A 16,702-nucleotide genomic window follows, 5' to 3' on the forward strand; every position below is an offset into this window, starting at 1 on the left:
ACTCTATCTCTAATTTTGGCTGATTTGGACAAGTCATTGGCCCTCGATTTCTTGAGGAAGAGGGGATTGTGGGAGAGTATTTCAAAGTTTTTTTCCCCCCATTCCAATATTTAATCATTACTTCAAAGAGATTATTACCTTTGTAGTGCAGTGTTTTAGAGGCTAATGATCAGAAAAAAATGTCATGGTAGCTGTTATGATCTGCCCTTCAGAGTTTGATCTTCCAACTCTGGAAGGCTTAAAACCTCCGGTGGAAAATTTCTATGTTCTTATTTCTAATGTGTGTGTAGAAATCAATATAGCACTTATTTACCAATTCAATAAACATTCAAGTACTTCCATAGAACACAATTCATGCAAAATAATGTCTGGAATACAAAAAGAATCAAACCAAAGATGGTTGTCAGCTAAAACTTTGCCAAAAGAGTAAGACAGGTAAACAAACTCCTTTGCAAAGTACAGATAAGTTTCATTTTTTAAAAAAATAAAAATGGCGAGAATGTCCAAAGGAAGGAGAAGTGGCTCCTGAAGAATCAGAAAATCTTTATGGATATGAGAAGATATCTAAGAGAAGCCATGAAAGTTGGGCAAAATTCAAAAAAAGAGAGAGAGAGAGAGAAACACATGGAAAAAGGAGAGGCAACTTTGGAGGCAGAGAATTTGAAAAGTCACATATGACTGGAGAACAGTATAAGTAGATCTTTGTGGTTATAACATAATACACATAGGGCTATGTGACCTCTTAGGCTGTGCAGCAGTCAGTCCTAACAGGAGACAAAGGGCAAAGAGACTAATTACAAAAGTTTGAGTATGGCATCAGGGATCAAACGAGAAAGTGCAGAAACCTCAGGCTCATGGCACTCCTGGAGTCAGAGACAAAGGAGCTGGAGAATTAATGGGAAACCTAAAGGAGAGAGGGTCATATAGAGCAGTTCTCTTTAAGGGAAGTAGTGATCTTTGGTCAAGGGACACATCCAGGTCAACGTAACCTCTCAGAGAGAGAGCCAGAAGGAATGGCCCAAATTCTGTTTTCTCTCTCTCCGACTTTCCCCCAGTGCTCCCCATTGGCCAGATCCAATCACAATCCAGGAGTCTGGGAGCCCTGAATAGGACTCCACGTAGAGCACTCTCCCAGGGCAAAGAGGCTGAAGACCGATAGGGAGTATATCTGGAGAACAAAGGGAGGATCTCTCAGCCTAGACTCTTCAGACACAGCGGGGCCTAGGTATAAGAGCTCCTCCAAGACCCGCAGAAATGTTTGAGTCCTGAGAAAAAAAAAAAGCGCTAATTTCAGAATACAAAAAGAAAACTGCAAAGCAAAAATTAATGATTTCGATACATGTCTATGAAGTAAAAGTTATTTCATCATCATTGAGTATTACAGTTAATATCATAAAAATGTTATTACTTTGAAAATAACTTGCAGGTTAGACATACTCAATTTGGAAACATTCCAAAGTATACATAATGATTGCTGAAAGGGATAATTATGAATTAAATGCTAATTTATGATTACTTATTATATTATTGAATTAAATACTTATATATGATTATAAATAATCAAAAAAATTGGAACAATTACAATGGGAAATATTCAAATTTTTCAAAATTTTAAAGCTACATATATTTACAGCTAGATATTTTTATAGTAATATATACATAAATTATGTAATTAAATATATATTTAATATTATTATTAAATATACATTAAATATTATAACTAAATATAATGTGGTACAGGAAAATCAAAAGTAAGTTGGCCTTGGAACTATAAAGGCTTCTGAATATGTATATGGATATTTATATTTAATTTGTTAGACACGATGAGACTGAAGTGTTTTGTGCAGTAGAGTAATGATCATATTTACAACTTAGAAAACTTAATCTATTAGGAGTTGAAATTTTATGGAGTAGGAAAAGAGATGTAAAAAGCTATTATAGTCACTCAAATGGAAATAATAAGGGCTTGAACTAGGGAGAGAATGGAATATAGATGAGAGCTCTACACAGGACTGTGGGGGGTGAATCCAAAGGTCCCAGGAACTGGGTGGAAACATGTGAGAAAGGTAGATGAGTCATAGATTTTCAATATGGGAAACTAAAACAATACTTTAAGGAAGCCATAAAAGGAAGCATATTTGAAGAGAAAGGTAATGAATTGAGCTTTGGATGTGATTATTCATTTATTCCATTAATATGTGCGGACATCTATGATGTGCAAGAAATTTTGCTGCGCCAGGGTTATACAGATTAATCAGATATCCTTCTAGCTCTTGAAATGTCTAAACCAAATAACTAAAATACAAGACTGAGTTTAAAACACTGTTGGAGTGGCAAAGGAGTGCAGAACAAAATCTATTACGGTAAGAAATCTGACTTTGCAATAAAGAATCATTCCATTAACAATGTCTCTTGATATGGAAGTCCCTATCAGCAGAGACCTATTTGGGTCTCTCATCTTCTTTATGACAGGCCTGAAGATATAAAGAATTTTATATCTGAGTTCACCCATTCCTTCAATATCCCAAGTCTATTTCTTCTAATTATGTCAACATCAATATAAGACAGTTGACTATCAGCTAGATTCTATCTCTCAGTGTGTTCCATCTAACATATTTCATACTGTCTCTTGCTACTAAAAAGTAGGATAAATACATAGAATTAGGGACAAGTTATCCCAGAGGCTGAACAAAATGGTCAGGATGACTATGAAGCATAAGCTTTGCCCAGCAGACATCAATGCTCCACATTGGGCACTCGGCTGCTGTGAAAGGGAATTTCTGCAGGTATACTTTATATTGCTTCTCTATAGAAAATAGAGGCTCTTCATACTCTTATTTGAAAGAAGCCATAAGTGCTTTCTCACAACACTTGGTCCCTTGATAAGAAATACATTAATCTACCCAGTATTTGTTGAGAGCCATCTTTGTCTCTTCTGTATGTAAACAATACACAGAAGTGAGTTGCACACAGCTATCATCTTCAACATCTGGAACTGTTTGCAAGGTCAAAAATTGGTATCAGAATCAAACCATTTCGATAGTTCTTGAGAACTAGTTTTAAGGTATGATTGACTTGAAAAATCTCAACACTGTTCCCGCTACCCCTGTCTGGCACTTCCCAACTGTTCAGCAGATCAAAAGGTTGCTTCACAAAAAATACCTGTGGGGGACAATGTAATAGCCTAACAGGTGCCTCTTCTTTGAGTAGAGCCACATTTTAAACCTCTCCCCTTTCCCAGTGAAAACTTACTTATTGTGGAGCTGCTCTAAAGAACAGAACATTTAGCTGACTAGCAGCCAGAAAGGCCTAACTGGGCTGCCCATGTAAAGATATTAATTGATAAGATCTCTTTACTGGTTTCCTTTTACCTTCATTGTACTTTGCTAGGTAGTGGAGATTATATTCCACCCATTGTTAACCTAAAATGTCTTAGAATTATATATTCTATAAATATGAAATTTAGAGCATATATTACATTAAAAATATTATATAATTCTCTATCTCAGTGACTATATTCAGATAATAAATGTATAATCAATACATTAATGGACAGTAGCCTATTTGTCACTATCAAAATTGTTGGTAGCTTATAGTCCACTTCTCCACAAAACCATTCAGGGAAAATTTCACTGGCACACAAACACCAATTCATAAAGAGACAAGATACATATAATTGAAACAGCCAATACACACAGCAGCAAATAGGCTAATACTGAAGGAGGTGCATTACAAGGGCTCACCCACACTTGGTTGTCTTCATATCTTCTCATGCTGTTTTTTCCTGGCTCTCTACAACAGGTGCTGGATGGTTCCCCCATCGAAGTGACTCTAGCCAAACCAGTGGACAAGGACAGTTATGTTAGGTACACCCGAGGCACAGGTGGAAGGGGCACCATGCTGCAAGGAGAATACACCTATTCTTTGGGCCATGTTTACGATCCCACTACAACGTACCTTGGAGCTCCTGTCTTCTATGGCCCCCAGGCCTATACAATTCCCAGCTTTCATTTCCCAGCTACCAAAGGACATCTTGGCAACAGGGCCATCATCCGAGCCCCTTCTGTTAGAGGTAACACTAATCGGTTCTTGCCTTAGAATAACTATAATTTCAAATGATTTGCATTGTGATAGCTTTAGCCAAATTATATGGGTCCACTCGGAGAAAGGGACTGGAAAATTGTTTATTAAAAATCAAATATTATATAAGTAGTTTTCCTTCCATAGGAATCTTTTTTCACATTACAACTGGTTATTAAGAAAACTTTGACATGACATAGTACAAATGAGTCTGCAAACATTTGATCTTTGCATAGACCCATAAAATTTGTGCAAACTAAAACTCAGGTTTACAATTGTTAGTTTCTCTCTTATCATTGAATCATCATATTGCAGTCATATGTGACATTATAAAACTTCCAAGAGCAGAATGGTCCAATGGAAACTAATTACCTCAAATAGCAAAAACATGTCAAAGCACATGTGTATTTGATAGTGACTCAGTGGCGTCATCCTAATTTATAAATAATGAATTATCATAAATAGATCCTAATAGATATATGAGATGCTCTCATCTACCTCCATCAAGAAATATGTGCAATATCTTCTAAAAAGCCACACTAATAAGGAAATCAATTCACTTCTTCAGGATATGGGTAAATAAATAATAAAGCACAAATAGAAGGGGGGAAAATCTCAATCTGACAAACAATAAGTCTTTCCTATTGAATCCTATAAGAATTCTAAATGTTAAAGCAGTTTTCTAAGCTCAGATCAAGCAATATTAAAAATAAGAAAAGCAATTTTCTTATTTTCAAGAAATTAGTTTGTCTGTCTAATGCGATCCTTCAGAGTTGTTCTGCTAGGAGGTGGCAATGCCCAGTTCTCTCTTCCAAATATGACACCAGTCTAAGCAATTCAGCAACAAACTGTGTATTTAAATCTATTCTTGGGTTTGATGTTGAAGCAAAGGGGCATGTCCATATTACTGTGGAAACAATTATCTTACTGTCTTTTACTATTTTTCAGGAGAACTGAACTGACCATTTTAAGAGCTCTAGTCTTCAACAGCCTTAAAATTTCCATATGGTCACTTTCCTCAAAATTGTAATGCAAAAGACATCATCAGAATTTCCTTCAGGGTAATCAGTCTATATGATGACAAATTATACCACTAAAATATTATGCATTTATAATCTAAAATTTCATCATTAAACAACTCATCCATTAAATATAAGTTTCAACCAGTTGTAATGTAAGAAAAAAACTCTACTTCAAGGGAAAAAATATCTATCTTATAACAAGAAAGAAATCAATGAATGATATACATGGATGAAGGGTAATCAATTTAATATTTTTATCTTAATGCTACCATTAGAAAATCAAAGTAGCAAAACAAAAAAATCAAAAGGAATCTATTAATGAAACTCAATGGAAATTTACTCCTCACATTGACAGAGCATAACAAAGAAAATGGTGAACTTAAAATGCTTTCTAAATGTTTTCCAACAGGTCAGTGGGAATGGAATTATTTGGAAAGCTAGAATTTATTTCTGATTTACTGATTAATGACAAAAATGCAGGACTGATTTTAATATATGTGGTCATATCATGGTAGGATGTTTTAAAAAAACACCTTCTCGACATTTATTATTCTACAGAAAAATGTCAACAAAAGGTTAACTGAAGACAAAAACTGCAAAATTTTTCTCTGAACCAAAGCTATAAAGTTGCTTGTGTACTTATTGATAGCTTTGCTAGTATGTATGCTTTCTTCCAGATAGTTAAAAAAAAAAAAAAAAAAGACACCTATGGTGAACCCCAACTTATGTTGAGTTTCATTACATTAGAATCCTAGAGTTTTCTACTCATCTTCAGGGCAATAATCAATGTTGCTTGGGCTAACTTTTCCATTACAGTAAGATTCAGGGTGATTTTCTGGTGGTTTGATTCAGTTTAATGCCTTCTTACATTCCTAGAAATTTACATGAATGTACCTGTAGGGGCTGCGGGAGTGAGAGGACTGGGCGGCCGTGGCTATTTGGCATACACAGGCCTGGGTCGTGGATACCAGGTCAAAGGGGACAAGAAAGAAGACAAACTCTATGACCTTTTACCTGGGATGGAACTCACCCCAATGAATCCTGTCACCTTAAAACCCCAAGGAATTAAACTTGCTCCTCAGGTAGGTAATCTTATTCCAGAAATGGTTTCTTAAAGTTGAACCAAAGACCATTATTCACTTTTCATCAAATGATTTGACTTAATCCCAACTTAGGGTATTGTTTTAGAGTGTGTGTGTGTGTGTGTGTGTGTGTGTGTGTGTGTGTGTACATATATATAGAGAGAGATTAATTAGCATAACATACTGCGAAAGTATTGAGTTTCGTTGTTCTATTATAGGGTCTTTTTTTTTTTTTTTAGTTATAAATTGCAGCACCTTAAATTATCTTCTGCTAAAATGGAAAGATTCTGAGAATTATTAAGAATTATCAACCAATACCTTAAATAAAATAATATGAAGCAAAGCTCAGTTCAAAATAAATGTTAATTTTGTGTGAGCCAGGTTGGTTAGCAAATGAAGAGTAGTCATGACAGGAAAAAGACCATTTAGAACTTCTTTTCTTGAAAATACAGCATTTAAGAGAAAACATCATACCATCTATGATGATATCATTACTCATATTAACTATGAGGTGCCATATTCATATCAAATTAAGTCTTCTACAGTAATTATATTTGGACAATGGCATTGTGGTGACTTTTTATTGCTTTTATTTCACAGTCCTAAGTTGTCAGGTTCCTGTAGGAGGTTGTGGTTTTTATTATTGGAAACTTAAAAGTTATAAAAGTTGTTCCAGTATGGAAACAGTATAAAACAAGCTTTAAAATAACACAAAACAGGATCCATGTTAACCCTTAGACATTTCCTGTGAATGTACAATGAATACTGATCTCTCTGCAGAGACTCTTTAGCTGAATATCCAGTTGTTCAGAGCTACAATTTGTGTATTCTAAAGAAAACTTCTCTATTCTCATTCCAATGGTATAAGCCTTAAATTTATGGACATAGCTTTACTGTTGCAATCAAATAGAAAACTTGGTTTTCTAAAAGCTCATCATCAGTATTTTTTTATTAGATTAATGGCTTTCTTATACACACAAATTAATTCATCTAAGGTTTAATTGCCTACCAGTCAATTAAAAAAAATGCCTATCAGACTGGTAAAAAGCAATCATTCATTTGTTCAAAACCCATTGATTGGGCATGCATTATGCTAGGTTCTGAGGATGAAAAAGTGAATATAACACAATCCTTGCTATCAATAATTATATAGCACAAAAAAAAGTAATCCAATTAAAAAATGTACAAAGGATCTGAAGAGACATTTCCCAAAAAAGATATATAAATGGTTAATATATAGATAATAATCCATAGATTGATTCATCCTGGGACATTATCCTATCCCAAAGAGTTATTTTTTTAGACTCAAGCCTTTTTTTTTTTTGTACATTTTACTGAATCTGCTTACTATTGTGAGCATTGGGTCTTGTGGGCTACCCAAAATTGGCTTCAGGATGAAGAAAATTTATGACTTTAGGCACAATTCATTTTGGAATAATACAAGAAGAAAAAAATACAGGAAGAGGCTATAAATCAGTTCGTTGTAAAAAAAACCAGAAGTGGTGTTTTATAAAGATGTTGCCACTGTCAATACTAATCTATTAATGCTCATCAATAAATACTAATCCATTAAACTTTAAACCCTATGTTTATAAAAATGTGAAATTAAAACCTTATGATAAATAATGTGAAATAAGAATATACTGTATTCTTGATTATTTTCTCTAAACCATTATAAACAGAAGGTTGAGAGTAACAATGAGTAAATCTAGCCACACAATACTAGAATATCATTTTTTTTAAATGGAATAAATATATCAAACAAATCATAAAATCAAACTATTGGTAAAAAGTTAAAGCTAATGGACTAAACTAAAAACATATTAGAATAAATAGTGTGAAAATGATTTTTATGAATTAATAGATCTAACATTTTAAATGGAGTTCAAATTGAGTTCATATTAAATTTTAATGAGTCATTAAACCATGTGGCATTTTATATCTTCTCATATTAGCTTAAACTATGAAGAACAGAGTTTAAAATCTGAAAGCTGGAGAAATAATGCAAATGTGACATTTGAAAGGAAAATCATTTTTTTACTCTTGTAGATATTAGAAGAAATTTGTCAGAAAAATAACTGGGGACTGCCAGTATATCAACTGCACTCTGCCATTGGACAAGATCAAAGACAGCTATTCTTATACAAAGTAACCATTCCTGCGCTGGCCAGCCAGAATCCTGCAATGTGGGTATATTCTCCAAATTCCTAATCATTTAGATTTTAGAATAAGAGACTCTTGTAAATTAAGTATAATGTATCACTATCTAAATAGGATAAAAATATTCAAGTCTACTATTTACTCATTTTTTATTAAATGCAAATGTTGACATGTGTAGTTGGGATATATTAGCCAGCTATGAGACTGGCATCTCAAAGCCCTCAAATTTCATATAGACAATGAAGATCAGATAGAATAATCAACCAATGGAAAACTGTAGATATAAAATGTAATAGAAATGAAAACTATAGCCTGTTCTTTTTTCTGTATAGTGTTTTCATTGAAAAATATAAAATTGCCATTTACACACAATAAATTATTTCCTGCCATTTAAATTTTGGACCAAAGATACTACCTCTCTGTTAGTGAATGTTACCTTCCAGATTTTACCTCGAGCTTGCATTTCTACATAATTCAGGAATCATTGTGTTTCACATGTACCTTAGAAAAATCATGTAATGAGTTACAAGTCTGCTCCAGGAATATTATCAACCACTGATGTTGTAGGTCAGTTCACAAATATTCCTACATGTTTATATATTGAGAAGATTTAATAGCAAAGAGAATGATGAATACTCACACAAAAACCTATTATCTTATCATTTTAAAAAGTTAATGCCACTTTAGATTTCTACTTGTCTCCTAAGCACAAGTTTAAAATGCCTACCCTGACCTATGCTTTCTAGCCACGCTTTCACACCTCCAAAACTAAGTGCCTATGTGGATGAAGCAAAGACATACGCAGCTGAGTATACCCTGCAGACCCTGGGCATTCCCACTGATGGAGTGGACGCTCCCACTACAGCTGCTGCTGCTGCTGCTTTTCCAGGTACGGAAATATTGCACCAGAAATGGCACCCTGCAGAGTGTTTGGGAAACTCGTTTCTTGGTACACTGGACTCAGAGTTGTTTGTGAACTCCACCTATAATAAATCTGATTCACACCATCTGTGACCAGAAAGAATTTGCCAGATAAGTGAACCGTTAAAGTATGAGGCAAGAGAATTGAGCTGGGGAGCAGAAGTGGGGTCTGATCTTGTCCCAGTTTTAACAGCTGTGTGATCTTGAATGAACCAGTCTCTCTGCATCTGATTTGTTTCAGTTTGGTTTGGTTTTTACTTTTAGCAAGAGAGGTTGAAATTGCCTATTAACAGCTAATATTTACTTGAGCTCTAACTATGTGCCTGGCACTCACCTAAACGGCCAACATGCTTTATATTATCTCAGTAATGCTCACCACACCACAAGAGGTAGGTAGGTTCTAGCATAATGCCCATTGTGCAGATGAAGAAATCAAGTACTGAAAAGATTAAGTCATTCAGCCAACAGTCATCAGTTTTTAAGTAATCCTTGGCTTCCCTCCCCAACTCTGATCTTCAATTTTATTCTTATTACTTTGATTTTTGAAAGAGATATGTAGATTACATTTTTCTTAAATTATTTTATGTCAAAAATTATGTGTGTGAGACACAGAGAGAGAGAGAGATACTTTCAATATGTGCACAATCAGACCTTGTTTTATCTATTCTATAATTTTGGTCTACTGCATATGCTGATTGCTTAAAATAAAGCTTATGTGTAGGTCAACATGCCTTCAGGGTTACATTTAAAACACTTTCCCCCATTTATTTATACCCATAACAAACGCTGATAATTAAAAATGAGTCCTCTAAAGATTAAAGGGGACCAGATGAGAAATTTCTTTGGGAATCTTTTCCTCAGCATTTAGCCTAACTCTACTTTTTTAGTAATAAAAGCTTTTTGGGTTTTTTAAAGAGAAATTTGTCATTCTGACTTGTCATTGTGTCAGTATACTCCCATAAACCCAAATCAGAGATTTCTGACTAGACCTGGAAGAATGACATTCCTATTGATTGATTAATTCATAAATTGGTTATATGAAGGTGGGAGAACTCTGTATTTCTCACATTAATAACACCTGAAGCTCACTGTCATTTTCTTTTATTTCTCAAAAATTGCAAATATATCCTCCACTCTGGCAAGTGAGCTTGAACTGATCATGCTTCACATGCGAATGTGACCTCAATTCCAGCTTTGTTCTGTAGAACAGGAAGATGTGTGGTGTGCCCCTGAGGGGTTACCAAGGCAACAGCTGCCACTGCGGAGGGCAAGATCTCCTCTGGGCTGTCTGGGGCCATCCGCCTGATGCTTGCTCTCCATAAAACAGGGTGTTGACATGTCTGTCTATCGGAGATGTGTGCCAGGACTTCTCAGTTCTTAAAAAAGTTGAACCCTTATCTTGCAGAAAGTTGTACCTTAAAGGCACCTAACTAAAGTGCTATAAAAATAAATGAGTATCTATCAGGGAAATTTTAAAATTTGGTTTCACATTTGAAAGGATTTGATTTTACCCAAGAATGTTTTATCTTACCCTCACTTTTATTTGCTCCTGTAAGAAGTAAAAAGATATTTAGGGCATGAGAGTTGTCTTGGGAATGCCTAAGAATTTGATAACTTCTCTTATAACCTTACTGTAGAATCAAGCAGAGAACAATAGGCTACAAGGGAAGAATCTGTTTGAAACGCAAATATTCTTACACTTAAGAAATCAGCCAAATTGGAAAAGAAAATTAGAAATCCCTTAGAGATAAAAATCTATGCTATACACACATACACACATACATTAGTTACTTACTCATTTACTTTAGAAATACCGTTTCCAAAATTATGAAAGTAATTGTTAACACATTTCTCATATCCTTGGAAAATGTACCAAACTTCACTAGAGCATTAGTCAGCATTACTGCCCAAAGTGCACAAGCCAAAGAGTGGATTTAATTTTTTTAATAGTCCAGCCAGCTTCCTGCCACCACCTCCTGAGGAGCCACCAGAAAGAAATCAATATGTCTGGGATTGGGCAGATTTCCATAGCACTCGAACTAAATGAGCTTTTGTTTTTTAAATCGGATCCCCATTTGTTGCTCAGGTATACTTTTCTTGTCTCCCTTTTTCCTGTCATCTTTTATATTTTTTGGATCATCTCAGAAACATCCAGGTTTTGATCTAAAACATTAACAGGGAAATATTGGTTTTAGATAATAAGTGCTATGCTCTCTCCTTCAAAAGTGAATATTAATCAACTAGACATGTGATAATTTCCTTATCAGTCAAACCCCTTGGTATTCTGAGAGTGAGGACTGGCATCAAGGCCTCTAAATACACCAAAGACAGCTTGCTGGTATGGTAAGAAGATATTATTTGCCCTTCATAGTTAGGTCTAAATAAGGCTAGCTATTTGCTTTTATGGTGCCATACTATAAAAACATGCTAAAACTTTAAATATTTCTCCTGCTGGTCTATCTAGTCTCTATACATCCTTTTTGGGTAAAGGCAACAGCTTTTAACATTTCATTTAGGTAAGAGTTGGGGGTGCAGGAGAAGCAGACCCACAGAGCCCCATCCCCCAAGATGTGCCAGCCCATCCTCCCCTCTTTTACAAATTCTGAGACCCTCTGTAAAAGCTGTAAATCTCAAGCTTTAGTCAACTCAGCATCCTGTTCAGTTTCTGTTTCTTGGAATTTATCCCCAATGTTTCAATTCTCTAAGAGTAAAGTGTGTTTGACCCCACTTTGAGAACACTGTACCCTAATGAATGAGTTCCCTGAGAGCACCTTTTAAAATGGATGTTTGAGAATATAGACATATTTCAAAAAAGAAGACGGTAAGCCAAAAGGAAGCAAACCAGAATCCTTTTCATGAAATGTTCTCTGTCTCCTCCTCCAGGCTATGCTGTTCCTAATGCAACTGCACCTGTGTCTGCAGCCCAGCTCAAACAAGCAGTGACCCTTGGACAAGACTTAGCAGCATATACAACGTACGAAGTCTACCCAACTTTTGCAGTGACTGCCAGAGGGGATGGATATGGAGCTTTCTGAAGAGATCTGTCTTTCATTTTAATAATAAGACACACAAAACTCTATATAGAAGAAATAAACCTCCAACCCCATCCCTTGATGGTCCTACATAATACTTTTCCTAAAGCAATGCCTTTCCTCAGACTGTATAGCTTATACTAACCATAGAATGATGATATGAGAACATTATTCCTAATGTAATCAAACATTAAGGAGCCTTTTGTCTTATAGAAAGCTAAAGAGTCACTGCCCCCCAAAATTGTTCTTCCAAGATTTCTGAGGATCTTGGAAGCCTGTTTATAACCCCTGATAGAGTGGAGAGAGATCTTCTAGCCAGAAAGAGTTCAGGGACTGAGCAGACTTGGGCAGTCAGTAATAACAAAGGGATCCAAGTAAACTTGAGTCTTAACCCTGGCTCACAGTAGCTTTTGTGATAACACAAAGCCACAAAAGGCAGAGGAAAGGTGGGAAGATGCTTTTCAAAATGTGTTCCTCATTGCCACTACACCAGGCGTGTTCGCAGGTTGAAGCTTGTGAAAGACTGTCCAAAGTTTGATGAAGTCAGCATCACTGCACGTCTAAAATTTCCATCCAGTCAGTTCCATCCAGGATCTCCCTGTCCCCTAAAATCCCTGGGGACTTCCTGGAAATTGATGTGATATGTTATAGATATGGTTAAACCAATCCAGGCCTATTGTTTATTAAACTCATTAGCCCACACCTCTTTTTCCCTAGGACTCCTGACCTTCCCAAGGATCACCACGAATATAATAATCATTACAACTTGAAATGACTTTTTCTCATTTTTAACATTTGATATGTTCCTATTGATTTATTTTCATTTCAGTCCCATTTTGCTCATCTCTAATATTTTTAAAAAGTAAATCACATCTATAGAATATTACCTACTTTTTTTTTACTATTCAGCAAATTGGCTGAAATGTCATTTCAAAGAGAGAAGTAAAGATTTATTTCTTTGATCATTTTGCAGTATCCAGACCACCATCTAGCATTCATAAGCAGTTATATTAACTTAGGTTCAGTATCAGACTATTATTCTAACCCACTTATATTAAATCTGCTGAGAAATCCTCTACCTTCCCTTCCTTTTACTTCCATAAGTATCAGACAGATTTAATATAGCTGAGTACTTTGGTCTTTGAACTGTCACAGGAAAATCTTATATCCATCACTACCAATTAGAAGCTGATTCTTCAGACACTCAGCAATGGTATTACTTACCAAAAGTACCTAGGGTTTATGGCCTCTTCCCCAGGAACGTCTGAGGGTGCTATAAAAACTGGGGTGGAGGGGAGTAGAAGGCACTACTTTCTTGCAATACTTACAAATGGTTGCTTTTCCTTCAAAGCATAAAGAGTCAAAGTCCAAATACCAAATACTTCTTACTACTTCTCCAGTCTCATTTGTGGTTTTAAGACATAACAGTACTATAATTTCCATTAAAAAAAAATCCTTCGGCCCTTATAAAATTCTGTAGGACTCCAGGGAAAACATAAGTACAAAGGCATAAAAAGAAAACTTGTCGACCCTTGAATGGAATTCAGTGATCCAAAATCAGACCAGATTCCAATGAAAATCATATAAATTTCAATAACAAAGTCCTTTTCACTTTTCAGTTCTATTAACTCCAATAAGCTATCAAAGGCCTCAGTGCTACAGTTGAAACTCTGAAAGGCCTTGTGTTTTCAGCTTTACATTTTGCTTCTCATATTCCTGAGGACAGTGGTTCCCAAACTTGACTGCTCATTAGAAACACCTGGAGAGCTTTTCAAACTGCTATTGCCTAGATCACACCTCGTACCAATTATATCAGAATGTCTTGGGGTCAGAGCTTGGGGGTCAGTATTTTTTAAAGATTTTTAGGTAATTCTAACTTCCAACTAAGTTTGGAAACTTATATTCTTTGTATTTCTACTCTCTATCCATTAATATTTTTTTCTTTTCTATTTCATTTTTGTTAAAAGAAAAATACAAGAAAATTTAAGTTAAAATAGTCAAATTATATTTTATACATGTACTCATCTCATGAAAATGTGAATTTGAATTTAATTTGTACTGGCTTCAAACTAACTTTGGGTCAAACTAATTCTAAAGATGAGAAAGTGAAAAATTTCTCCTTAAGCAATTTGTAAGTCCAAATTTAGACTCCCCTCACTGACCACCTTTTATACCCAAAGAGAATAATTACAGTGTGGGCAGGCAAATTCCTACTTGGTCCAAAAAAGCATTCCAAATTCCAAGAGCAAAAGTTTTAATGTTCTTTAAAATCTTTAAAAATAAATGGTAAATGACATTCTACATGTCTAGTCAATGCAAAATAGAAGGCTTTATCCAGAGGAATTTTCAATGTAATCAAAATAAACAGACGATTAGTTAATACAGGAATCTCTTCATGAGAAAAATTATTATTACAGATTAAATCATAATCTCTTTTTTAAAAGGTTAAGAGCAAAGACTTACATGTACAACAATAGAATAATACCAAAGTATCGAGAAAATTACCACTGGAACACAATCTCTTTACTTACTAAAAGTATTCATGGCATTTACCTCCTGAGGACTGATTTATTTCAGTGAGTGGATGTGGTTTTATTTTTTTGCTCAAATTTTACTTCACTCTAGTAAAATCTAGAGAATACTTTGAATTCCATTAGAATATGTTCATAGAAAGTGTCAATGTGTCTACCATGTCATATGTTTGCATTTACTTTGCCTAAGTTAAGTAATGTAGAGCAAGTCCTACTATAGTGAATTTAAAACTTTAAAAAATGGGATGTTTATAAATCATGTGTAGAACCAAAGTTTTATTTTGTATGATGTTTATATTTTTGGACTTCAGAATTAACACCTATTTAATACCTATCATACCTAATTTGTATCAATTTTCATTTTTCAGTTACTTCTTACTGTATTGCTGCCTAGAAAAAAAATTCTTTATAAAAAAATTAAAATGAGTCTAGCGATAATACAAAACATCCAAACCAATAATTTAGAAACATCTAGTAAATTAGAATTGGGATTCTAAATTTTGGTAATTAATAGCTTACTAGGAATTAAAACGAGTCAATGTGACTTGGGAGGAAATGGAATGGCAGTGAGAGTAGATATTTATTTTCTTACCTGTAAAAATGCTGCCTCTTCTAAAATTCCTGTACTTCTCTCCCACCCCATTAATGTAAGTAAAAGACCACCTTTAACTGCAATACAATGTAATTCTCCGAAAGGACTAGTTTTCCCCTCCCACTCCTGCCCAGAACTGGTATCATGCCAAACCAAACTACGTTTGGATAACAGCACCTAAAATGCTGCTAGAAAGCTACCTCATGTTAAGAAAATATTGACTTTAAAAAATATTAAAGAGGACATATTTCCAAACCACAGTTCCATAGCTTTTAATAATGGATGGAAATGAAATGATAACTATGTACTAATAATAGACATGCAGGAAATTAGCTTTAGTTTGACTTAAAAGTTTTTTAGACCCATTCTGTCAATCACATAGATTAGCTTTTCATAAATATTGCCTCAAATAATTTTTAATTTATGTTTATTTTCACTCTATGTTCAATTATAGTTCTGTCTTGGACAACTAGGTCACAATTTGAATCTGTGAGGACAGGGAAATTCTCCAGGGTACCTTTCGGAGAATAAGAATCAATAAAGAAAGTTAGTATTTTGAGTAAATTGTGTTTGTAGTTAAAGCTAGGAAGTTGGGTAAAGTTTATTATTGTTATGCAACTCTAGTCCTGTATAAGATTTTCCAACAGTAACACACTTAAAAGTGAATGGTGTGTCCCATGGTCATTTATCCCCTCCTTGCAATCATATAGAAGTTCCCAGACCTACAACTTAACCTAGAGACTTTGCACTTTTTATATGTTATAGGTACATTTTTATATATTGTAGATCTATCTATTAAAGACAAAACTAAAATTTAAATATGATACCATGAGTAAACTTTGTGATAAATATTTCAAAAGAAAAATGTTTAATAACATAATTTTGGAATTTTAATATACTCATTAGAATACAGAGAAATTGGGCCATGAAATATTGCCACCTGATATGCAACAGTTATCTACTGGGTTTTGTTAAACTGATTTTCAAATTTGATGTTGAAATTTTACTTTATTCTAGAGATACCTTGACAATGTTCTGAGTTTTACGAGGAGGTATTCATATAAAGTTTAATGTGTCCACCAGGTGATAAGTTTGTATTTGCCAATGTGAGGAAAAAGCAAAGCAAGTCCTACTCAAATGAGTAAAATATTAGGAAAATGAGATTTCTCTGACTCCCATATTCTTTTTACTTGTGAAGTAAAACATTTTTAAATATTTTTTATTCAATAAAATATGGATGCAAAAAATTCTACTGCCCCTCAAATGCCCAACATTTTAAAAG

At 34.5% G+C, this 16,702-nt stretch overlaps 1 protein-coding gene across 4 annotated transcripts in view; it reads left to right on the top strand.

Moving 5' to 3' along the window:
- Positions 1-16,175, top strand: part of A1CF (APOBEC1 complementation factor) — a 66,430-nt gene extending 50,255 nt beyond the window's left edge. For 3 of the 4 annotated variants that reach the window (XM_016154357.2, XM_016154361.2, XM_016154359.2), the window contains 5 exons: positions 3,802-4,072; positions 5,979-6,184; positions 8,234-8,370; positions 9,091-9,233; positions 12,149-16,175. In XM_016154357.2, the coding sequence (XP_016009843.1) occupies positions 3,802-4,072; positions 5,979-6,184; positions 8,234-8,370; positions 9,091-9,233; positions 12,149-12,300 (909 nt within the window). In that variant the 3' untranslated portion in view covers positions 12,301-16,175. The remainder of the gene's footprint in view (positions 1-3,801; positions 4,073-5,978; positions 6,185-8,233; positions 8,371-9,090; positions 9,234-12,148) is intronic. The other variant, XM_016154360.2, reaches the window with a different exon arrangement.
- The last annotated feature ends 527 nt before the right edge of the window (positions 16,176-16,702 follow it).

The sequence above is a fragment of the Rousettus aegyptiacus genome, unplaced genomic scaffold, assembly GCF_014176215.1.
Source record: "Rousettus aegyptiacus isolate mRouAeg1 unplaced genomic scaffold, mRouAeg1.p scaffold_m13_p_6, whole genome shotgun sequence".
NCBI classification, from domain to species: Eukaryota; Metazoa; Chordata; class Mammalia; order Chiroptera; family Pteropodidae; genus Rousettus; species Rousettus aegyptiacus.